The 23,827-nt window shown below is 57.8% G+C and overlaps 1 protein-coding gene across 1 annotated transcript; it reads left to right on the top strand.

The window, feature by feature from the left end:
* The first annotated feature begins 539 nt into the window (after positions 1 to 539).
* Positions 540 to 23,451, top strand: MIGA2 (mitoguardin 2). Its single transcript, XM_054584250.1, has 16 exons — positions 540 to 599; positions 3,132 to 3,369; positions 4,190 to 4,400; positions 5,456 to 5,568; positions 6,556 to 6,673; positions 7,229 to 7,365; positions 12,064 to 12,181; positions 13,385 to 13,485; positions 14,051 to 14,166; positions 14,981 to 15,053; positions 15,256 to 15,342; positions 17,978 to 18,076; positions 18,367 to 18,501; positions 19,202 to 19,255; positions 19,980 to 20,096; positions 20,380 to 23,451. Exons 2-16 carry the CDS (start codon positions 3,154 to 3,156, stop codon positions 20,584 to 20,586), a joined length of 1,902 nt encoding a protein of 633 aa, XP_054440225.1. The 5' UTR covers positions 540 to 599; positions 3,132 to 3,153; the 3' UTR covers positions 20,587 to 23,451.
* Positions 23,452 to 23,827: the final 376 nt, after the last annotated feature.

Here is a 23,827-nt window from a genome sequence, read left to right as displayed (position 1 = left end):
GGGTTTAATACAAGGCACAGTTGGATGGTCAGAATCCAATCACTTGACTCCAACTCTCAAGGAGACACTCTTTAGTGAGGGAGACGCAGCACTTTGCAAACAACTCCTGAAGAAGGTAGAAAGAGAATGCTGCGGGAAGTCGGAGGCGCGGGCATTTGAAAATGGGCGTTTGAAGGGCGGGAAGGACTTGTCTCTGGGGCCCCAAAGAGGCCGGTGAGCCAAACACGGGGGACCAGACCGCCGCAGCTTCCTTTAACGAAGCCCCTTCAAAACCTCATTGATTTTCATGAGCCCCTTTAAGAGCTGCTCCGCCTCACTCAACCAGCCTCCCATGTCAATATAATCTCTGTGGCCAATCATAGGAAAGGAAAGATCACTTTCTTGCCTCAACCGCACTTGGGGGGCGGGGCAGAGGAAGAGCTGCGGCTAAGTAGATCACGTGACACAGTCCCTCGGTGCGGGGCGGAACGGTTCAGGGACGCTCATTGGCCAAAATGGGAGTTGGCCCCACGTAAGGCCACGCCCCCGAACGGCTGAGGGGTTGGTTGCGCGGACGCCGGGGAAGGAGACGCTGCCCTTCCGCAGCTATGGGATCCCTGGTGAGTGGTGGCCCGGGCTGAGCCTGCCGGGTGTCGGGCGGCGTGGCCGGGCCCGGGATTGAGGCTTGCCGCGGGCGGGAGCCGAGCCTGCGCGGAGGACTGGGTAGGGGCCCAGGTATCCGGGCTCAGCCAGACTAGAAGGGCCCAGGTTGGAATGAGCAGGTATCTGGTCGTGGGCGGCGCGAGAGATCGAACGAAAGGTACCGGGTCAGCGAGGAGATGCCCGGGCCTGGAACGTTGTGGGGATCGGAGCAGGCCTGGGAAAGTACCCGGGATGGAAGGAGCAGGTGCGCCGGCTGTGGGCGGCGCCGGTGGGCACGTGGAGGACCCTCAAGGATATTCCCGGTGCCGGGGCAAGCGAGGAGGGAGCTTGACTAGGGCTGCTTTAGGAGATGTCTGGGGTGGAATGAGCAGATTCTGAAAACGGGGATATTGCTGACGTCCGGTGTGGTAGTGCCCAGGTCCCGGTCGGGTCGGGTTGGTGAGGTGTCCCGGGTGGAATGAACTGAGACTGGGCAAAAGGGAGTGCCTGGGTCAGGGTCGTTGCTGAGGTCAAGGCTGAAAGGACTGTTAAGGCCAGAGTCCTTGATAGGATCGTCCAGGGCAAGGGAGAGTCCAGGTGGAGAGTGTGGGCGTCCAGCCTGAGGGTGTAAGTGCCACGGTGAGGGCGGAATGAGTAGGTTTCTGTCCAAGGTTATAGGGCAGGAGAGGTGACTGCCCAGGTGGGGGTGGCATTAAAAGTGTCCCTGGGCTGGGGACATTGCCATGGGCTTATCATCGTGGAGGCTGCTCTCCAGGTGGTGCCAGAGGTTGGATAGGGTGTGTTTGGGCTGGATCTGGATACATCCCTGGAGTGAAGCAGGTTTGGGGATGGGTGTTGTCACCTTGTATCTGGCGTCCTTTCCCTCAGTTGGGGCAGCAGAGGCTGCTCTTGACTTTCCTGCAGACACACTCCAGGCCTCTCAGCCCCGTCCCACTCCTGGAGCATGTGTTCGGGCTCATCTTTATTGCTCCATGTGGACTTCTTGGAGACCCAGAAGTCCTTCAGGTGTGGCATGGAGGGAGAGGTGGCAGTTGCAGCAGACAGCTCAGGGGAGACCCATAGCCTTGAGATCCCCTAGAACTGAGGTCACATCCAGATTGGCCCTTCACCCAGTGACCTCATTTGGTTCACTTACCTCTTGGAGCTCCGTTTCCTTATCTTATATAGCGGTTGCCGTCAGAGTTCTGGGAGTGACTAGACTCAAAGCCCTCTGTGGGAATCCGGTCCCGTGCCTGGCCGGTAGGAAGTGCTTGGGAAATGGCCGCCGGAGGAGGTGAGAGGAGTGGCTTGTGATACTAGCCCTCTCCCTGACCACTGGCAATCACGTAGCTCAATTTGCAGCTTCCTGACGGGATGTCTCCTACCCTTGACATGCCAGTTTCCTTCGTCCTAGAACATTCCGCCAACCCCCTCACTCACAGCCCAGCCCTAGAGCTAGACTGATAGCAGTGTCCTTCCTTCCCACTCGCTGGGGACGAGCTGTTTCTTGCACTGTCCAGTGACTTTGGCTACCATCCCAAGTAGACAGGGCCTGTCCCGGCCTGTGTATTCCTTCTGCTTGAGCTCCCCGGAGACCTGGGAGGCATCCTCGGTCTTCGTGGCAGCGGCGGCGGCTAGGAGCACGCTGCAGGATCGTGGGAACGGGGCTGTCTGCGGCTGAGCCACTTATCCTGTGCCGTGGGGTGGGCGGTGGGCCGTGGGCCACCCCGGCAGGGTCTCAGAAGGATCTCGCCCTGAGAGAGTTGCCATTGCAGCCTGTGGCTCCTCTGGGGCTTGCCACTGCCTGCTCCGTGTCACATTCAGCAAAAGGGCTGCACTGAGCACAGAGCCTAGAGTCTGAGAGACCTTGGGCCAAGTTGTGACTCTACCTCATACCAGCTGTGTAGCTGCGCACTCCTGACAGCCTCCCTGAGCCCTGGTTTCCTCATTGGAAATTGGCAAGGGTTGGGGGCGCAGGTAGAGCGCATCCACTTCACAGAACTGTAATCATTCAGTGAAATAACATATGTGAAGAACCTAGCGCAAAATATACACAGGTGTGTAGTGGCCATTATTATTTGAGGAAATACCCTGCTCTTTTCATAATACAGGCCACAGGAAGTAAAACATCCTTGGCTTTGTGCGAGGTGAAAAACTGTAATGATTCTCAGTCTGGGGCCTGACCTTTTAGAGGCCTGACAATTTTGTTTAGCAAAAAAGGCCATCGGCTTTGAGAGGGACTTGTCCGTCTCCCAGGCCCTGGCCCCGCCCCTGCCCTTGGGCCGGCGTGCCGAGGCACTGCCTTCTGCCCCCAGGGCTCGTAGTGGGCTGCGGGTGAGGCGAGGGGCATTTGACTGCCTTCCCACTGGTAGGCGCAGGAGGCCGGGGTTCCAGGCCTGGCATTGCAGAAGGAGGCGTTGCTCCTGCCTCATCCCCTGGGGCGCCCTTGTGTACGTTTCTCTGCTCCTCTGCGCATGGCCTTGTATCTGACTTGGTCATCTGTCTCCCAGCTCTGCGGAGGGACCCTCTGGTATGTGCATTCCTGTCTTTCCCGGCCGTGGGCGGTGCCTGGGACCCAGCCGGCAACCAGTTGAAGACGCTCTCCTTGGGAACACTCGCCCCAGGGCTCTTGCCTGCGGTGTTGCGACTGCCATGGCGTTCCGGAGGACGGAGGGCATGTCCGTGATCCAGGCCCTGGCCATGACGGTGGCCGAGATCCCTGTGTTCCTGTATACGACGTTTGGGCAGGTGAAGACTGGGTGGGCCGTGGTCCCGCCCTTTGACTGCCCTGGTCCCTGAAACACTTGAGTCCCCCGCGTCAGGAAAGCTGGGTCCTCACTGCTTCGGTCTTGGTGTCTGGGGTCTCCTCTTCGAGCAGAGTAAGACGGACTGGGTTTGGAGTCTGGGCCTGGAGCCTGGTCTGTACCTGCCGTCCTCAAATGTCTGTGCTCACCAGGCCTCCTGCTTTCGACAGCCCTACCCAGGGGGGCGCGGCCCCACTGGAGCGACTCCCAGCCCAGCAGGCAGAGAGTGAGGGCGGAGCAGGGATGTGCGCACGCAGGACAGCTGGGTGGAATGAATGCTGTCGTCTTCCAGAGGTCATTGAGAAATGGAGCTGGCGCACCTGGGTTCAATTTCCGTTTCTCTGTCACCTTGAGCATGTGTCCTAACCTCTGTGAGCCTCAGATTCCTCGCCTGGAGGAGGGCGGGCATTCAGACAGGGGATGCAGGTAAAGTCACAGCACGGCGCCTGGCGTAGGGGGCTCCCAGTCACTGCAGCTGTTAGAATCGTGGCCGCCATTGTTAGTGGCACGTGCTGGGCCCCAGATGCGACCTCTTTGGCATCTTCATTTTGCCATCTCCAGCCCCCTCTTTACACCTCTGTGGTCCACATTTCAGAGGGGTTGGCCAGGTCCCCCCTTTTGAGGTGGCCACCTTACACTTTCTGGTCAACAGATATCCCCCAGGTGACCGATGGCGTGCTCCCGGCTCCTTGGTGCTCCCTGGGCAACTGCCCCCGGAGCCCTCCTGGGGAGGAGTAACCGGCTGTCTCCCTCTTCTCCTGCAGTCTGCATTCTCGCAGCTGCGGCTGACGCCAGGCCTGCGGAAGGTCCTCTTTGCCACGGCACTAGGGACCGTGGCCTTGGCCCTGGCCGCCCACCAGCTGAAGAGGCGACGGCGGAGAAAGAAGCAGGTCAGCCCTGAGATGGGAGGCGAGCGCCTGGGCACCGTGCCGCTCCCCATCCTCATGGCCCGGAAGGTCCCATCGGTGAAGAAAGGTAGGTGTGAGGTGGGGCAAGGACCTGGCCTGGGGTCAGGTCCCAGCTGGGCCCCTGTTAACTGTGGGATCGGGGGCGAGTGGCATCCTGTCTACAAGGTCCTGTTATCTGGGAAGCAGGGTTGACAGCAGAACCTCCTTCCCTGCGCCCTTGTAAGAGTTTGGTGGGTGATGTGGCCCAACACCTGTCCACTAGGTGGTGATTGTTCCCATCATCTGAGGACCCTGGGGAGCACCTGGGTCCTTGTGTGAAAATGAGTTTCCATTGTGAATTATCATCAGGAAAGGGATGCTTTCTCTTTACAATGGTAAAGAGATTTTTAGATTCATTAACAACAGGACCTGAGAAATGCTGATTTGCTGGGTTTCCATTTTGCATCGGCCCCTGGGAAACGTGGAGCCACCTTGGCACCAGCCTCTTGCTCACCTTCCCTCTACCAGCTCCCTCTCTGGTTCCACTTGATTTTCCTTTCTGTACTTCTTTTACTTTTTTAAGAAAAAAATCTTTGCTGTATCTTTAAAAAATTGTTACCTTGAATCCTTTTTGGAAGGAGGAGAATTCCAAATCAGTCACTCAGCCAGAAGCACAGGGCAAGTCGAGTAAGGAGGAGGCCAGGAAGACCCTGGCCGGGTAGCTTGGGTGGTCGGAGCGTCATCCCGATAACGCCAGGGTCGCGGGTTCGGTCCCCATCAGGGCACATGCAGGAGTCCACCTGTGAGTGAGTGGGTGGGTGGGTAGAGCAGCTGGCTGGTGTTTTTTTCCTCCTCCTTCCTCTCTCTCTCTCTCTCTCTCTCAAATCAATTTAAGAAAAAATAAAAAAGGCAGGAAGTAGCTGGACCTCAGGCCCTGTGCCAGTGACAGGGACACAGCTGTGAGTAGCGGCTCTGGCCCAGCACTCTTGCGAAGCACCCAGCTCGGGGTCCTCTGCCACCACCCTGACCTCGCAGGTCACGACAGGCTTCAGATGAGGCGGGGGGCGGGCTGGAGGCGGGGGGCGACCTGGACCAAGGCTGTGTGGGAAGCCTGCATGTCCCCTGCTCTCCCGTTCCTCACAGGCTACTCCAGCCGGAGGGTACAGAGCCCCAGTAGCAAGAGCAACGACACCTTGAGTGGCATCTCCTCCATTGAGCCCAGCAAGCACTCGGGCTCCTCCCACAGCTTGGCCTCGGTGAGGACAAGGGAGGAGGGGAGGGGGCGGGGGGCCCGCCGCGGCCTCAGGGCCCAGTCCCCAGCTACCAAGTCGGATTCCATCTCTGCTCTCAGGGGGCTTATGGACTGGTAGGAAGATGGGAGTAGAGACTTTATTCAGCCTTTCATCTGTGCGCTCATTCATTCATTCGTTCACTCATTCACACACACATGCATTCAGTCACTCACTCGCCCCCCAGTCCAGCAGGCTGTCAGACCCGGTCACTGCGTGCCAGGCATCGGTGGGGAAAGGTGGATCAGTGCCGAGGAGAAGCTTGCGGCCTCTCGGGGGAGACTTCTCTGTGCAAGTTCATTCACTCATTCGTTGGACATTGAGGGGGCTTCTGCTTTGTGCCAGGGACTCTGCTAGGTGCCGAGGACACAGAGATAAATAAGGCAGACAGGTCATTTTCATTGGGGGATGACTTTGTCTCATTTACTCGTCTAGTTATTCATTCATTCATTCAGTCAGCACCAAGCCCCAGCTCCGAGCTGGGCCTGCCCTGGGGACCTAGGGCGGGTAGGAGGTAACTGTTGTCTCAGAGGGACCCACAACCTGTCAGGGCAGGTGGTCGCTCATGTGGGAGAGGGCGTGGGTGACAGTGGGCCCCGGCCAACCCGCGTGCACTGGGTGCTTCCTCACTCTTCCCCATCTGGCTAGCAGCGGAGCCCCAGAGCAGGGAAGGGGCCCGGGGCAGGTTTTGTACGAGGCTGCAGGGTCCTGGGTTGGGTGTGGGCCTCGGTGTTTCCTCCTGCCTCAGCATTTCCTGTGAGGTGTGGTCAGGTGCCTGGTGGACCAGGTTTTGCTGAGGATGTGACCTCTGCACTCAGGGACTAGCTCCAGGGATGGTGTCTGGAGAGAGTGTGTGTGGCACGTGGGCAGGCAGTGGGGGAGCCCCAGGTCCTGCAGGGGGCCCGGAAAGGCCTCACCTCTCGCCCTTGGGTCTTTGCGCCGCTTGGTGCCCAGATGGTGGTGGTGAACTCATCCAGCCCCACGGCTGCGTGCTCGGGACCGTGGGATGCCAGAGGGATGGAGGAGTCTGTGACCGCCAGCGACGGCAACGCCGAGAGTCTCTACATGCAAGGTACAGGCCAGCGGCGGCCGCGAGCTCTCCCGGGGCGAGGCGGTGGGACATGGCCTCCGGGAGCCCAGGCCAAGCCCAGGACACTGCTCCGGGTGCTGCTTTGTACCCCTTCCATCTCCCCATGCCCAAACCCCCGTTCAGTGGTTTCCAGCCATTTCTGGACAGGGGACAGCCTCTAGAGCAAATCTGATCTGAATGAAGGGCTGTAAACTGATCAAAAAAGCGATCAGGGCCCTGGCTGAGTGGCTCAGTTGGTTGGAGCGTGTCCCGCACACAAAAAAGGTGGCAGCGGGTTGGATTCCCCATCAGGGCACATGCCTAGTTTGCCGGTTCAATCCCCAGTCAGGGCGCGTACGAGAGGCAGCCCTCTCTCTCTAAAACCAATAAACATATCCTTGGGTGAGAATTAGAAAAAAGAAAAAAATGACCAGGACCTGGCCCACAAAGTCCTGCCCGTTCTTGTCCTTTGGGGCCCCCTCGAGGGATGCCATGCGGGGCCGAGCTGCTTCTCTTCGCTGGGGCCCTGACTCTCCCTTCTCTCTGGCCTGTGCTCAGGCATGGAGCTGTTCGAGGAGGCTCTGCAAAAGTGGGAGCAGGCGCTGAGCGTGGGGCAGAGGGGGGACAACGGCAGCACCCCCACACCGGGGGACAGCCTCCGGAACCCCGAGACTGCTTCAGAGACACTGTCTGAGGTAGGTGGTCCTCACGCCCTGGCCAAGGAGAGGATCGATGGGCAGCCAGGCTTTGGGAGGCAGCCCAGCAGCCCCGCCTCCTGCCAACCAGTCACTCATCCCCTTGGATCGGAGTTTTCCCCTTGACCAGGATGTCGGCCCAACCAAGGAAAACATCCCTGTAATATGCTGAGCATGCGCCTGGCACATGGTAGTTACACAGTAAATCACAGCGATGCTCACACCCAGACCCCAACCGTGCACTCCTGCAGGACCGGGGGAAAAGAGCCTGCGGGCATAGCTGAGTGGATTATACAGCTTTTGTCTTTTCTTTGTACTTTTTGGGGGGACATCATCCAAGTTTTCTACAGTGAACCTTTATTTCAACATCAGGAATGAGGAATAAAGTAAAAAAGCTAAAATAAAACGTTTTTGTGAAAAGCACACCAAAAGTATGTCCTAGGATGGATGGCCCGTAAGGCATTATTTTGTAAGAGTTGGAAACTAGAAACAATCTAATTTCCCACCAGCAGGGGTCTGGGATACCATGCAGCCATTAAAAGGCCGCGGGAAGTCACGTGGGCTGATTGGCTGCTATCTGCACAACACATCAAGTAAAAAGAGCAAGATGTGGACTGTGTGCAGAATGGCCCATGTGTGTGTTTTGAACAGATACAGCTACGCACCCGTGCGCCTCTTGGTGACTGCTGATATGTGCGTGTGTTTTTACTTTCCTCTGACAGATGCACTGGAAATGGTTCACAGTGACCTACGAGGAGAGGGTCTGCAGGGAAAGGTGGACAAAGGCTTTTATTGTACTTTCCTGTTCTTTTCAGCACTCCTTTACTGTTTAACTTTTCTCATTTTGAGCACATGCGTATGTGTGGGGTTTGTATAATTGGTGGGGCTGTGGGCTTCTTCTCTGTTAAAAAACAAGGCCCTGGCTGGGTAGCTCAGTTGGAATAGTGTCATCCCAATACACCAAGGTTACGGGTTTGATCCCCGGTCAGAGCCCATGCAAGAGAACGCTTAAAATAGTGAAACAACAAATCAAGGTTTTTTTCTCCTTGCTTTCCTCTCTCTGAAATCATATAAATAAAAATATAAAACAATCATAAGATGTAAATTTTAAATAATAAAAATTAATAACAAGAAAATAAATAAAAATTAAAATTAAAAACAAACAAGGAAAACATAGCCGTTATGAGCTCCTGTGCTCTGCTGGAACAAGGTCCAGCGAGGGGGCATCTCTTTGGGGAGCAGCCTGACAATATCTGGCGAGTCCGTCAGGGGTTCCCAGGAGACGGGAACAATTTCAGCTGTGACAGTGGAGGGCGGGTCGTCCAGGGGATGATCGCACAGGTCAGGGCGGGGCTGAGACGCCCAGCGCCAGAGGCGGCGTGTCCATAGCTCACCTGGAAGCTGGAGTCTTGCAGGGGCTGACCAGCGGGGATTGTCCCTACTTTGGATAGGGTAGGGTGGGGACATGGTGTGAGGCAGGGACAAGAAGGAACGTCTCTTCACCTTCTTCCCCACACCCTTCTTTCCTCCGCCTGGGCCTCTGTGGGCTGGGAGGCTGGGTAACAGTGCGCAGGATGAGGACTGCCTGGCGCAGCCTGTGGCAAGGAGTACTGCCCTTCACCCCAGCTGGGGGCACTATTAGCTCGGAGGCCTGTCACGCAGGCATGACTTCGCAAAGGTTGGGAAATACCTTGAATGCAAGAAAGCCTTCAGCACCCCAGGGCGCAGCTGCTTCAGGCCGCCTCTGCGTGTGGGCAGAAGGGAGCGCATTGGGGGTGGGGGGGTGGCGCCTTTACCACAATTGTGTTTATCGCTGACACTGCATCTTTTTTGAAAAAAGATTTTATTTACTGATTTTTAGAGAGGAGAAGGGAAGGAGAAAGAGAGGGAGAGGTACATCTATCAGGTGCCTCCTGCATGTCCCCAACTGGGGACCTGGTGCGTGACCCAGGCATGCACTGTGACCGGGAATCAAACTGGTGACCTTTCGCTTTGCGGGACGATGCCCAACCCATTGAGCCACACCAGTCAGGGCTAATACTGCATTTTAATGTTACAGCACTTTCATTGTTTTCCTTATTGTGAAAACAATTAAACAGTCCTTAGTGAAATAGTGAAAACTACAGAAACAGAAAGGAGTGGGAAAAATAAGAGCTCAGGCTCTGATCTGTGTGACATGGACAAGGGCTGTTGGTGCCTCTGAGAGCCGGTGCCCTCAGTGGGACAGCGGTGCCCGCCCCGCGATCCTGGCCCGCAGGGGGTGCCCAGTAAATGATCTTTGTCGTCGGTATTATTGATGCTCAGAACCTGTCGCCCAGGCAGAACCCCTTCGTAGTCTTGGAGGCATTTTTCTGTGCTAAACACTTTTTAACAAGTTTATTGAAATATAATCCTCCTACCATAAAATTCACCCAATTTAAATGGCAGACTTCAGCGGCGTGTAGTATATTCCCAGCGTTGTAGGAGTGTATCACACAGGCACAATTTTGGAGCATTTTCATCACCCCAGCAAGAACTCCGGTGCTGCTCGTGGTCACACCTCCCCTCCCAGTCCTCCGGCTGCACCCCGTACCCTAGGCAACCGCCAATCTACTTTCTGTCTCTGTAGATGTGCCTGTTCTGGGTGTTTCTTCCAACTGTATAACCCGTGGCCTTTTGTGACTGGCTCCTTTCACATGCGTTTTCAGGCGCATCCTTGTTGTAATATAGGTCGCTGCTTTGTTTCTGTTTACTGCTGACTGATATTCTGTTGTATGGATAGGCTACATTTTATTTCTCCATTCACCATGGGATGGGTGTTTGTGTTGTTTCCATTTTGTGGCTTTTATGAATAATAACTGCTGTGGATATTTGTGTATAAGGTTTTGTGTAGACATGTATTTTGAAATCCGTCGGGTATGTACTCAGGAGCGGAATGACTGTCGTATGGTGACTCTCTGTCTAACGTTTTGAGCCACTGCCAGGCTGTTTTCCGAAGCAGCTGCGCCGTTTTACGCGCCTACCAGCAGTGTACGAGGCTCTAAGTCCCCACCTCCTTGCCACTCTTGTTATAGCCTGGCTTTTTGATTCCAGCCGTCTTAGTGGGTGTGAAATGGTACCTCATTGTGGTTTTGTTCTGCGTTTTCCTGATAGCTAATGAGGTTGAGCATCTTGTGCTTTTTGTCCATTTGTGTACCTTATTTGGAGAAGTCTCTACTTGGATCCTGTGCTTTACTTTTAATCCAGTTATATGTCTTTTTCCTCATGAGCTGTAAGAGTCCTTTAGGTAGTCTGGGCCCCCATCCATGTCAGAGATAGCTTTTGCAAATACCTCCTCTAATTCAGTGGTTGTCTTTTCACCTTCTTGCCTGTGAAGCACAAAAGTTTCTTAGTTATGATGAAATTCAGTATCTTTATTCTTTCTTTTGTCATTGATGCTTTTGGTGTCAGAGCTAAGAAACCAGTCCCTAACACAAGGTCACTTCACAGAGACGGAGCTGGCAGGTCGCAGCCAAAGCCACGAGTCTCGCGCTGCTTGGAGCAGCGTCTGACCCTGTGGGAGAACTGAGCGAAGTGGCCTGTGGGTCTGGAGTCGCACCCCAGCTCTTCCCGGCTCTCCGTGGTAGGCCGGGCCCCTGAAAGTGCCTTGCGTTTTTTCTGTGAAATGGAGTCAGAGTAGTACGTGCCTCTGAGGGAGACCAGGGGGCTGAACTGCGAGGCGCCTGCTCCAGGGCAGGCGCTCGGTGAAAGGCACCCATTCACATCATTACTGTCCCTTCTGAGCTCTTTCGGCCCTTTCTCCCCGGTGGCCTCAGGCCCGAGTCAGCCGTCTCCTCCCCCCGGGTCTGGTTTCGTGCAAGTGCAGGACCTGGCAGCTTCTGTGGAAACGGAGTTGGGTCTGCCCGTGCCTGGCCTCTTGGCACAGAGGAGCCTGGGGTCAGAGGAGGTGGGGGCGGCAAGGAGGTCGCTGGGGCCGCAGGAAGCCGGTCGCAGTGCAGTGCCTTCCCGGGCGCTGCACACAGCGCTCCTGGGCTCCTGACTGCTCTCCTAGTACAGTGGTAACAACAGGCACGATGAGTATTCTAACAGCTAACACTTGCTGGCCTTTCTCCTTCCTGTTTCCCCTAGAACCCTAGGAGGTAGGCACCCCTAACTCAGTTGACAGATGGGGAAACTGAGGTTCAGAATGGGGGTGCTTTTTGCTTCAGGTCACACAGCTTGGAACTGGTGGGGCCACGGTCTGAACCCGGGTCAGCTTGGGTCAGGACAGCGCTGCCAGTAGGAGGCCACATAGCTCACTGAATAGTTTCTAGAAGACCACGTTAAAAAGCAAAAGGAAACAGATGAGTTAATTTTAATAATACAGGGTAGTTTATGTAAGATAGTATATCCATAGTATTATCATTTGAACATGTAATCAACGTGAACAATGGCTGAGATCGATTATTTATTTATTTATTTGGCGCTTAGTGTTTGAGATCTAGCGTGTGTTCATACTCGAGCACATCTCATGACGTGAGCAACTGACGACATTTCCGAAGCTCACCGGCCACATGCGGCTCCTGCATGGGGCAGCTTCAGTTTACACCTGAGCTCTCGTAGGGTCTCCGAGCCTGCCCCTCCTCCCCGGGGGCTGGGACCCCCATTCTTGGTGAGGGAGGGGGCTGCTGGCATGGACGCAGGGAGGGCCCAGGTTGATGGTCACTGTTTTAACCGCAGCCAGAGTCACAGCGGAGGGAGTTTGCAGAGAAGCTGGAATCCCTGCTGCACCGGGCCTACCATCTGCAGGAGGAGTTTGGATCCACCTTCCCGTCCGATAGCATGCTGCTGGACCTGGGTGAGCCGGCCCCGGCGGCCTGCACGGCGGTGGGCGTGGGGGGTGGGGAGGCAGGGCGGGAAGCGGAGCATGACTCCCTCAGTGCAACGGGCAAACCAGAGTCCCCAGGGCCCTCAGGCCACCTGCGATCTAGTGCGCAGGTAGGGAAACCGGTCCTGGAGGGATAGAGGTGTCCCCTGATATGTGGCAGGCAGGACCTGAGCCGCGGCGGGGCCCTGGGGAGCCCCTGGCCCTGTCCCCTGGGAGTAAGCCCGGGGCCTGTTCAGGCCTCTGGTTCGAGTCTTTCCCTGCGGGCACTGGGCGGGTAGAGAGGATGACTCCCAATATCAGCCCAGAGCAGGCCAAAGGGCCAAGGACACGAGCCTTGCCACCACCCTGCCCCACTGCGGCGAAGGGCGTGACATCGCCGGGAGAATGACGTTATGCCGCCAGCAGCCAAGGGTGTCCTAGTGGCTGCTGGGCGCCAGGCCCTGTGCAGTGAATGTGACGACCCCCGGGCCTCTCCCTGTGTGCTGCCAGCCCTGAGGGGGACAGCAGAGCCCAGAGTGTCCAGCTCCCCGGCTCTACCAGTGGCGACCCAGGCCCAGCACAGGTTGGCCAGGGCGACACGCTTTCCCACAGCCCCTCCCTGAGCGGCTTCGCCTGTCACAGGTCCCATGTCCTCTGGCCTCCCACACAGGAGAAGGCTGGTGGGCTCTCGGGCAGACTCTGCTCGTGGGTTTCACAAGCCTTTCTGAGGTGCTGTGAAGGTCCAGGCTCCCTCAGCCCTTGAGTGGGTGAGGATGAGGACGCTTGAGTGAGTGGCCCATGGGCTCCTCTGAGCCCATGGTGTCACTGGCTAAGTTTCAGCTTGTCAGAGAGGGCAAGCGACTTGCCAAGGGCCACACAGCACAAGGGGGCCTGCCTCTGAGGAGCTCAGGGGCCGCCAGGACTCAGGATGCAGCTGTGTGGTGGCGGGCCGGTCCCCTCAGCAGCCTTGCTCCCACACCTAACTGTGCTCTGCTGCCAGGATGTCTCAGGATTGAAGGGGGCCCTTCATTTGAGGCGACAGGCCCAGGGTCTTCACGCACAAGTGCTCAGTAAGCAGGAGCGTTGTGCTGATCGGCGTCATCCGCCAGAGTCCAGCATTCGGGCCCGAGCGCGCACCTCCCACCCGGGGATCTCGGGAGTCGTGCTCAGCCCTCCTCTCCCCGCTCCTCGCAGAGCGGACCCTCATGCTGCCCCTGACTGAGGGCTCGCTGCGCCTGCGGGCAGACGATGAGGACAGCCTGACCTCGGAGGACTCCTTCTTCTCCGCCACTGAGGTGATGCGGGAGGTGGATGGGCACGGGGATGGGTGGAGCTAAGGCCGGGCCTCCGTGCGACCCTGTGTGAGCACGGGCGTGGGAAAGTGCAGCTGTTCCCTCGACGGGAGCGGAATCGGGCGGTCGCTGAGGGCTGCTCCCCGGGGAGCCCAGGCAGTTGCTGGGGGTGGGGAGGCCTGAGAAGCCAGGGGTCACAGGTCCTGGGGTGAGGGCAGCGGTCTCTGCCGCCACCAGCTCTAGCCCACACTGACCTCTCCCTCACTCTGCCACATGCCCGTGGCTTGGCGCTGGTCCCCTGCCACGGCATGTGTGTCAGGCCCAGCCGTCCTGCCTGGGGCGGGAGGACGGGGGCTCAGCTTCCTTCAGGAAGAGTCCCTGGAGATGGGGACACCGAGGGCCTGAGCTGGACTTGAACCCAGGCCGTCCACCTCCTGGGCCAGTGCTCCTTCCGACCTCGCCTCTGAGAGGTTGGCCCCTAGGGTGTCCGCCAGGCGCAGGCGCTAACCCCGGGAGCTGGTGACACGGGCTTTGATGGGCCTTTCCTCTGCCTCTGCTCCCTCCCCAGCTCTTCGAGTCCCTGCAGATCGGCGATTACCCGATCCCGCTCTCCAGGCCGGCCGCCGCCTACGAGGAGGCCCTGCAGCTGGTGAAGGAGGGGAAGGTGCTCTGCCGGACCCTCAGGTGAGCGTGTGGGGCTGCCCCACCGCCCCGAGGAGGCCGGGGAAGCCAGCAGTCTTCTCTTTGGTGAGGACTCAGCCAGGCTCGCTGAGGACCATGAGGGGCTGGCCCCACTCCCACCCCACCGAGGAGGGCCTCGGACGCCCTGAGTCCCGAGACAGGCGGGTCTGGAATGAACAATGACAAATTAATACAATTAATAATAAAACATTTCGTGCTTGTTCCAAGCTCTCAAAGGGGTCCAGCCACAGAAGCACTCTGGGCTTTGTTCCTTGGCCTCATGTCCTGAGACGACACTTTCCGTGGTGTATTTAGGTCTCTTACTCATTTTAAATTAATTTTTCTGTATAATATGAAACTCATAACTTGGCTTTCGGTCATGACTACAAATTTGAGTTCTGTGTGTTTAAAGTTCATGGGCTGAAGTGGCTGAAAGCCCAAGCTGAAGCTCTGGCGACCTGGGTAAAGGGCAGCCAGACCCGGTGGGCAGCAGCCCCTGCCTGGCATCCTGCCAGCCGGGAGCAGATGGCATTTCCGTCCTCTGCTGACTGGGGCCTAAAGGCGGCCAAGGTCGGCTCGACCCTCGGTGGCCAGGCCTGCCGGTGGCGCTCAGCACCACTGCGGCTGCCTGTCCTCAGAGAGTGTCCAGTCAGCCTCTTTCTTCGGCTTGGGAGAGGCCGAGGCGTACATGGGACAGACAGCTGCCCAAGGTCACGCCACCAGGCCAGGCCAGGGCCACCTGGGGCTCTACCCAGAACCCCATGGGGGCTTCGCTGGATGGGGCCCTGGTGGCGCGACTGCCTGTGCTTCCCCTCAGGACAGAGCTGCTGGGCTGCTACAGTGACCAGGACTTTCTGGCCAAGCTGCATTGTGTGCGGCAGGCGTTCGAGGTGGGTGTGCCGTGGGGCACCTGGGGATGACCGGGTCAGGGGTGGGACCAGGCCAGCAGGGTTCTGCCGGGCCTGTCCCCGCACCTGGCCCCTCAGTGCACATGGGTCACCTGTTAATACACTGGACTGCCCTCGTGGTTGCCGTGGGGGCTGCCGGCTGGGCAGCTCACTCTCCCCCCCGCCCCTCCTCCCCACGCCGTAGGGCCTTCTGGGAGACCAGCGGAACCAGCTTTTCTTCGGGGAGGTCGGCCGGCAGATGGTGACGGGCCTAATGACGAAGGCCGAGAAGGTAGCTGGGGGCGAGGCCTCTTCTTTCACGTTTTCTTCCCCTGTCGCCTTGTTCTATTTTATTTTTGAACTTCCATTTGGTTATGTGAGAAAAAGAGAAAAGAGAGAAGAAAAACCCTACCTGAAATCAAGCTGGGGAAGTTGGACTTTATCCTGTGGGGGAGCTGGGAAAGGCGTGGAGTTTTTTCCTGTGTTAATTTTGAAAAATACGGATCTGTATAGCTTCGTATTTCTGATTACAATATAATAAAGCTCTAAAATTCACCGACTATGAAGTGCACACCGCAGAGGGTCTCCCTGAGGGCCACCTGCCAGGGGGAACTGCTACTTGCAGCCTGATACCTGTCCTGTTCACTTTTGCCGGCTTTAACCCTTGAACTTGTTGCTAATTTCCAAGGCTCAGGCTGCGCCCTGCAGACCCTATGCAGCCTTACTTGGCTGTATATGAGTGTATGTTGTTCGTGTTTCCATGTCAGTCCATGCAGTTAATGTTGACCAATTGTGTTGCATCCCAGAGGGTTTCTGCCTGTGGCTTACCCGGTTCTCCGAGGGATGGGCATTTGGCTTGTGCCTCATTTTCAGGGTCACAGACACCGCTCTTTTTTTTTTTTTTTTTTTTTTTTAAGATTTTATTCATTTATATTTAGACAGAGGGGAAGGGAGGGAGAAAGAAAGGGACAGAAACATCAATGTGTGGTTGCCCCTCGTGCGTCCCCCTACTGGGGACCTGGCCTGCAACCCAGGCATGTGCCCTGACTGGGAATCGAACTGGCAACCCTTTGGTTCGCAGGCCGGCGCTCAGTCCACTAAGCCACACCAGCCAGGGCTCACAGACACCACCATTGTAATCAGTCTCTTACAGATCTCTCTGGGTGCTGGGAGCTTTGCTGTGGGGCAAAGCCCCAGATGTGGCAACACTGGGGCGTGGGCTTCAATGTTGAAAAGGCTGGCAGACCTGGCCAGTGCGCCCCCTGAACTGCCTTAACCTAGGTCCTCGCGCAGCACTGTAGGAGTGTGTCTCCTTACATCCTGGCCAATACTGGATGTTAATAATGTTTCTAGTGTTTATTTTATTCGTGCTTGATGTTCCTTTCATCATTAACGAGGTTGCATAAATTTCCATGTCTGTTGGTCACACGTGTTTCTTCTCTTTGATGGGTTTGAATGAAACTCTTGGACGTGCCTCTTCCCCCTCAGTCTCTTCTCCTCCCGAGCCAGGGTAGTTCCAGAACGCAGCTCTGGCCTCATCACCCAGCCGTGTCAGACCCTCCCCTACTCCCGCCGCCCTCGGTGTAAAGGTTGGGCTTCGTTCGGTGGCCTGCCGCTCTGGGCACTTCGTCCTGTCCACACTGGGCAGTTCCAGGCTTCTGGTCCACACCAACTTTCTCCCTGATTGGGCCTTTGCCTCTGCTGGTTCGTCCACACCTGGCACACTATTCCTCGATATGTGTTGTTAACAATGTCACTGTGGGGTGTACTTATGAGAGCGCAAAAGTGCATCTGTAGGGTTTAATGATTGAAAAGGTGAACCGCCATGTATCTGGCACCTAGGTTAGGAAGTGGCATGTTGCTGGCGTCTGGAAGGTCCCCATCCGCCTGCCTCTCTTTCTCCCTTGGTCATTTGTCTTCTGAGTCCCTGCTAGCAGCTCTTCCCCTAGCGTGGCTGCACCTGCCTCTTTCCGTCGGGCTCGAGAACCCAGCACAGCCCTCACCCCACAGCCCGCTGTGGGCTGCCTCGGTCTCCTCGAGGCTCGGTGAGTTCTGGCCCCGCCCTGTTCACGTTTTGGAGACTGTTTCCCTGGTGCCATCTCTGCTGTGGTTCTGTACAAATGGCATCAACCTGCCCCTGCTCTTGGGGGTCAGCTCCACACTGCCTGGCTCTTGGACACATCACTGATCTCCAGAAACCTCAGTATTCTTATCTGTAAATGGGCATAATCCAGAATGTCCCCCATAGGACGGGACGAATTAGGTGAGTGGATCCGCATTAGATCAGTCCCTGGCATGTTCTAGCTTCCCATGCCCATAAATGCACATCCACACCTGCAAATCGTGCCCCCGCTAAACCTCACAGTGCCAGGGGGTGAGGGACTCGGCCTGTGCGCTGGTGGCCCGAGGACTGGCGGCAGCAGGCTCATGCCTTATTCGTGGCCAAGGTCCAGGCACTGGGCCGATTGTGTTACGTGCATGAGCTCATTGACTCCCCTGGAAAAGCCCTGTGAGCGTGGGGCTGGCTCGAGCTTCTCCTGTTTCGCCAGTGAGGCTCAAGGTCATAGAGATTTGGATCTTTGGCTGCCTGACTCAGCCTCCTATTCTCACCCATCCTTCCAAAGTGAGCTCCTACTCTGGCATGTGCACATCTCCTGGAAGGCAGTAGGGGCCCAGGAATGGGCTGGCGTGAAATGTTGCACTTGGTGTTAGAACTGTTGTGGAAACGCCCTGGTCTCTGCAGAGGTACATCGAGGCAGGCAGGGGACTCTTCTTGCTTTGTTTTCTCCATGGCTGCTCCTCAGGGATTGGCCCTGGCCCTGCCTTGGCTTGTCCCCATCCACAGGCCAGCCTGTCCTCGCAGATCCAGTCCAGCTGGGTCTCGGGGCTTCTCCCATGAACAGGACAGACTGTGTTTCTCCCCACAGAGCCCCAAAGGCTTCCTGGAGAGCTATGAGGAGATGCTGAGCTATGCCCTGCGCCCGGAGACCTGGGCCACCACTCGGCTGGAGCTGGAGGGCCGAGGGGTGAGTCGGTTTGTGCTAGTGTGTGAGGCCCTGTGCAGGGCGGGTGCCTGTGCCGAGCTCTGCCCTGGTTCTGAGGGTCTCAGGTGGCACCATTGCTGCTGTAAGCCCCCAGTTTCCGCCCCGCCCCAGACCCAGGCCGTGGCCGTGAGAGAGATGGCCCCAGCAGCACCCCGTCACAGAGCAGAGACGTGTCTGCTCCCCCATGGGGCCCCACACACCCTGGCCCCCTCTGGCCTCTGGCCTCCCTTCTGGGCAGCGGTCCTGGCCACAGAGCTGCCTGCCTCTCGCAGGTGGTGTGCATGAGCTTCTTTGACATCGTGCTGGACTTCATCCTCATGGATGCCTTCGAGGACCTGGAGAACCCCCCGTCCTCAGTGCTCGCTGTCCTGAGGAACCGCTGGCTGTCGGACAGCTTCAAGGAGACGGTGGGTGCCACCCCACTCCCAGCGCAGTCCTGTGTGTTGGCCTGGACGCTGACTCCCCCCGTCAGCCCGCAGTCACCCCGTGGGGCAGGCTCCCCGCCCCTCCGCCCTGAAGGAGCTTCCTGGCACCCATGCTCTCCTCGGCTGCGCTGTGAGGCTGGTGGCCTGTGCGTTTTCCTTCTCTGCTATGGTTTCACTTAACTCTACTCATCCTGTGCTGGTGTCAGTGTTATTCAATTTTCAATGCACCCTATTAAGTCATGTTAAAACATGGAAAAGAAGAGGAACAGCAGGAGAGCACTGAGCTCGGGCGCTGCAGGGCAGGCATGCCACTCAGGAAGCCGAGACGGGTGGCAGGGCGTGGTCTGGGGAGGCTGGGCTGCTCCTCACAGGCGGTATCCAGGCGGTCACTGTGGCTTGCACAGCCCCCGCATAAGATGGGGTATCAGCTCACAGCCATTCTGTGGGTCAGGAAACAGACCCAGAGATGTTCAGTGCCTAGTCCACGGGCCCGCAGGGGTAAGCGTTGGAGTCGAGATTCAGATTTAGGGGTGTAATTCCTAATAGCGGGCAGGGAGACAGCAGAGCTCAGGCACCAAGCCCCACCTTCCTGCTGGGAGTAAGGCCTTGGTCCCGGGCTGGGGATGGGCAGGGCTGCGGCCTGGCCTGCTCTTCTGACGCCCATTGCGCCCTTTTGATTTAGGCCCTGGCCACCGCCTGCTGGTCTGTCCTCAAAGCCAAGAGGAGGCTGCTGATGGTGAGTGACCTGACGGCCCCCAGGCGCGCGCTCTTGGGGGCTCTGGGGGTCGCACCGGCCTAGGGGTGTGCTGGTCCCTGGGTGGGACGGGGCAGGGCTGGGCGTGGCAGGGTGGGCAGAAGATGGGGCTGGTGCAGGGAGGCCTTGCTGAGCTCCCAGGCCTGGCTGCACCTTCTGGACTCTGTCACAGCATAGCCGCCTGTCTTGCCAGTGCCTCTCCCCTGACCAGGAGCACCGTCATCTCACCTCGCAGGGCCCAGGGGAGTGGGGCATCAGGAAATGTTGAGGGAATTAGGAGAGGGGGAAGGGCACAGGCACAGGTGCGGCAGCCGGCAGCCGGCCGGAGGCAGGGTGCCCTGGGGACGGGCAGACCCCATCCGCCCCGGGGCGCTGTTACCTGCGCTCCCAGGCAGCGCGGGCTGCACTGTCTGGGCTGCGATCCATAGTGCCTCTTGGCCAGCCAGGCTCTGCTGCCCAGCTGATACCAGCTGCTGCCACCACGCACTCGGGGCACTTCCTGTGCCAAGCCCTCCCCAGGCCCTCCCTGGGCAGCCCTCACAGCAGCCCTGAGGTCACCCCCATTCTGTAGAGGCAAGAATGTGGCCTTCCCTGGTCTCTTGCCCAGGGTCACCCAGCGAGGATGTGAATGCGCCAGGTCTCCCTCTAACGCCCAGCCCTTCGGATGACCCCAGGGTCCCAGCCTCAACCTTCTGCCCCCGAACAGGTGCCCGATGGCTTCATCTCCCATTTCTACTCCGTATCGGAGCATGTTAGTCCTGTCTTGGCCTTTGGCTTCCTTGGACCCAAGCCCCAGCTCGCCGAAGTCTGTGCTTTCTTCAAGGTAAGCATGGAGCGCTGTGGCTGCTGCCGCTCCTGGGCCCTTCCTGCCATGGCCCCTGGAATCGGAGCCCTGGAAGGTGCTAGGAGCAGAGCGAGAACCTGGGCCTGCTCCCCAGAAAGGGCCAGCGGGGTGGCTGCAGAGAGCGTGTGCTGCCCCTCCCACGGGGAGCCTGGCCCCGCGGGTCTGCGGAAGCCCCGGGAGGGCCCTGGGGACCTGGAGGCCTGGAGGCCATCCGTGGGGGCAGGGGCCTCAGCCCAGGTCTCATGCCAGCCCTGTACCCCAGGACCAGATCGTGCAGTACCTGAGGGACATGTTTGACCTGGACAACGTGCGCTACACCTCAGTGCCGGCGCTGGCACATGACATCCTGCAGCTGTCGCGGCGCCGCAGCGAGATCCTGCTCGGCTACCTGGGCACGCCGGCGGCCAGCAGCGTTGGCCTGAACGGGGTGCTGCCCCGAGAGAACGGCCCCCTGGAGGAGCTGCAGTAGCGGCGGGTGCAGGCTGGGGAGGGGCTGCCGGGGCCTCGTCCACACGGGTGACGGCAGGGAGAAGGTGCCTCCTCCCTCCTTTGGGTTGGCACCCAAGGGCCTGGGCATCTGTGGCTGTCAGCAGCGAGAGAGCCCCGGCTGTGGAGAAGATGGGCATTGGCCCTTGACCTTGCCCCACCCCCATCACCTGGGAATCCCTGAGGCCTGGGGAGCAAACTTCCCCGGAGAGGGATGGCGCCCCCAGGGGCCCCTGACTGCCCTCGGCCGTGCCTGGGGCAGCGGAGGCTGGGCCAGTGGCCACTGGGGCTTGAGGGAGAAGGTAGTGAGAGAGAGGCGCGTGTTGTGAGGAGAACTGGGGCACGCAGAGCTGGGGTGCCCTCGGTGTGGGACCCCAAAATCGCCTCCCACCCCAGGGCTGCCGATGAGGAGGGTGGCAGTGAAAGGTGGGGATGGCAGGGCTCTGTGGTCAAGGTCGCTGATGTCCTGAGCCAGAAGGAACCTGGGCTGAAGGGTCTCAGAATCCAGGCCCTGACGGGCAGGCCAGCCCCATCCGCCCCGGGGCGCTGTTATTTTGTGGCTCCAGAGAGGGAGGGTGGGGGCCTCACTGGGAGAGTGGGGTGGTGGGCACCTTGGTGGCAGTAGGCTTGGGCTGGCAGCAGGTGGGAGATCTGCCCTGCTGGGGACTGCTCCCCCCACCCCCTGTGCTCGCATCTGGGCAGGGAGCTGGCCTGGGACAGGTCGCAGCAGCAAACCAGGACATTGTCCTCTGACATTCCCTCTCCCTGCCAAAGCCTGTCATTTCTCTTTCCACTTCTGCCACCACCAAAGACAGGAGGTGGGGCTAGTCCTCCCGCCCCACCTGCCTTCCTCTGTGAGCCCCAAACCCCCTGGGTGGGGCCCAGCTCAGAACTGGAGGCTCTGACCAGGCCTATCACCTGTGCTGCTGTTGGCGGTGGCCCGAGGAGCGAGGGGCCCAGGGACCACTTGGGTGGGTCAGCGGGTGTGCAGGCCTGGACCAGCTCCCCAGCCCTCCCTAGGACCAGGAACTGCCCCGCACTCGGCCTTCCCCTGGACACACAAACGCTCTCCAGAGGGGCAGCCGCCTAGGGCCCGCCTCCCTGCTGGTCCTGCAGGGGAGGCAGTCAGCACTTGTCCCCACGTCATCTGTCCCCACACCACAGGGCTCCTGTCAGCCCGGCAGACTCAATTCTCGCATGGTGTCTTCACCCCAGCTGGGATGTTTTATTTATTGCCTTAACACTTTATTTTGAGGTTCTGCCCCTGTCCAGGTTGGGGGGCCTGTGAGAGACGCCCTTCTCCTGGTTCTCCGCTCTCTGGATGTGGGGGACGGGCTCCTCAGGCCGGGGCCCCTCTCCCCTGAACGGCAGAGGGGCCCCAAGGGGGGCCAGCCTTGCCCATGTGGGTCTGGAGGGAGAAGGAGATGGGGGAGGGAGATGCTGGGCGTGGCCCATCCTCTGTGAGCCCACCTTCCTCCTGGAATCCCCCTCCCAAGCGCCCCTCATCTCCCCCCACCGCCCTGCACCCCCCAGACTGGGGGGCTGCTGGCACTGACCTCGGTCTGACTCCAAACCCAGCGGCCTCCTGAGAGGGGAGGACCGGGGCGGCGTCCCCCATCCCCACATTCCGTTCATTTGCACTTACCCCGCGCTGTGAATGTAATCTTGGGCCTGGGCCCAGCCCACTCTGATTTGCTCCCAGATCACACAGAAGTGGCATTTTCATTTTGTCTCTGTTTACAGTCCATGCACTGCCTCTGGCACTCGATCTGTTGCAGCTTCCAACTTTTGTATGGTAGAGCGTCTGTGCATTGACTTCAAGTCAAATAAATGATTCAGAGGACTTCCTCCCAAGTTGCTGTGCCGCTGGGTACACGTGTGGCCGTTTACTTCCTGGGCCAGGGCTGGGGACCCAGTCTTTGGGGTGCAGTTGGTGGAGGTTCCAGGAGAGCAAGGGTCGCAGCAGCCTGGTGGGGGCTTGAGGCCTTTCGGGGCCCCTTAGCCTGGCAGGGCCCCTGTGGGGGCATGAGGGGGCGTGGCCAGTGAAATGCTTGAGGGCACAGATGTGGCCGAGACAGGTGGGCACAGCAGACCTGACCCTGCCTGACCTTCAGCGTGTTCACACACAGGCAGTCGCCGCAAGGTTCATTTGAAGGTGCTTAAAAAAGAAGTTGGAAAATTTTCAAATGTACTGAAAAGTTAAGAAAACCACGTAAAATCTACGCATAAAATCAACACCTCAACACAGTAATTAACATCTTGCTATTTCTTTTAAAAAATATTTTAGAGAACTTTAAGGCATGTACTTCACCCTTAAACACCTGAAAAGCAGATCTTAAAAATAAAGGGGTTCTGACATGACCAAAATACCATAATCCCACCTTAGAAATGTATCAGTCATTCTCTAGCATCTGCTGGGATTCTGAGAAGTGTTTTCAATCAACTAATGGACTTAAATTCCGCCTAAAAAAGAAAATGTTTGACTCTTCCCTTTACTGATTGTAGAGACGCGAGCTGATAGTCTCCAATGCTGGCAAATAGGTTTGTTTGATTTAAGCAGCTTTATTAAGGTCATTTGTATGCCATAAAATGTATTTGTTTTAATGATTTTTCTTTCAGTAAATTTACAGAGTGCAGCTGTTGGGACAACAGGCTCATTCCCACCAGCACAGAAAGCCCCTCGGCCCCCAGGCTGCTCCTTACTCTCTCATTGTGCTTTTCAGACATTTATGTAAATGGAATCCTACAGTATGTGGTCCTTTGTGCTCGGCTTCCAGTGACATTTCTGAGATTTTATGGCATGTATCAATCATTTATTTCTCTGTTGCTGACTAGCATTCTACAATACAACGAGTTCCTTTTTTTGAGTACCGCTGTGAACTCATGGGTTTTTATTTGATACGTGCAGTTATAATCTCTCTCCTGATGCTCAGATGGTCACAAATCTGGCCAGCGAGAACCCCTTTGAGCAGGCTCCTGGGTCCTTTTGACAACCCCCACCCCATCCCCATCAGTGTTTGAGCACATCTTTTCTAGAATAACAGGATGTTCCCAGAAGCCAGAATCCTGGAGACCAGAGCTGCGAGGGCCCCGGGGGAACCCTGGCCCACTTCTGTGACAGACAGGACTGCCTAGGAATTCGAACACAGAGATTCTTGAAGGGAAGGGAAAATCCTCTGGCTTAGAGGGCGGTGCTGATGCCATTCGGGGAAACAAGCCCAGAG

This window comes from Pteronotus mesoamericanus, unplaced genomic scaffold (genome assembly GCF_021234165.1).
Source record: "Pteronotus mesoamericanus isolate MK-2021 breed Mesoamerican mustached bat unplaced genomic scaffold, CSHL_Meso_final contig_78, whole genome shotgun sequence".
Taxonomy (NCBI): Eukaryota; Metazoa; Chordata; class Mammalia; order Chiroptera; family Mormoopidae; genus Pteronotus; species Pteronotus mesoamericanus.
This window is presented reverse-complemented; position numbering and strand designations above follow the sequence as displayed.

Coding starts and splice junctions, on each gene's coding strand:
- MIGA2 (XM_054584250.1), top strand. CDS start 3,154: ATGTGCATTCCTGTCTTTCCCGGCCGTGGGCGGTGCCTGGGACCCAGC. Junction 3,370..4,189: donor TGTATACGACGTTTGGGCAG/GTGAAGACTGGG, acceptor CTTCTCCTGCAG/TCTGCATTCTCGCAGCTGCG. Junction 6,674..7,228: donor CGAGAGTCTCTACATGCAAG/GTACAGGCCAGC, acceptor GCCTGTGCTCAG/GCATGGAGCTGTTCGAGGAG.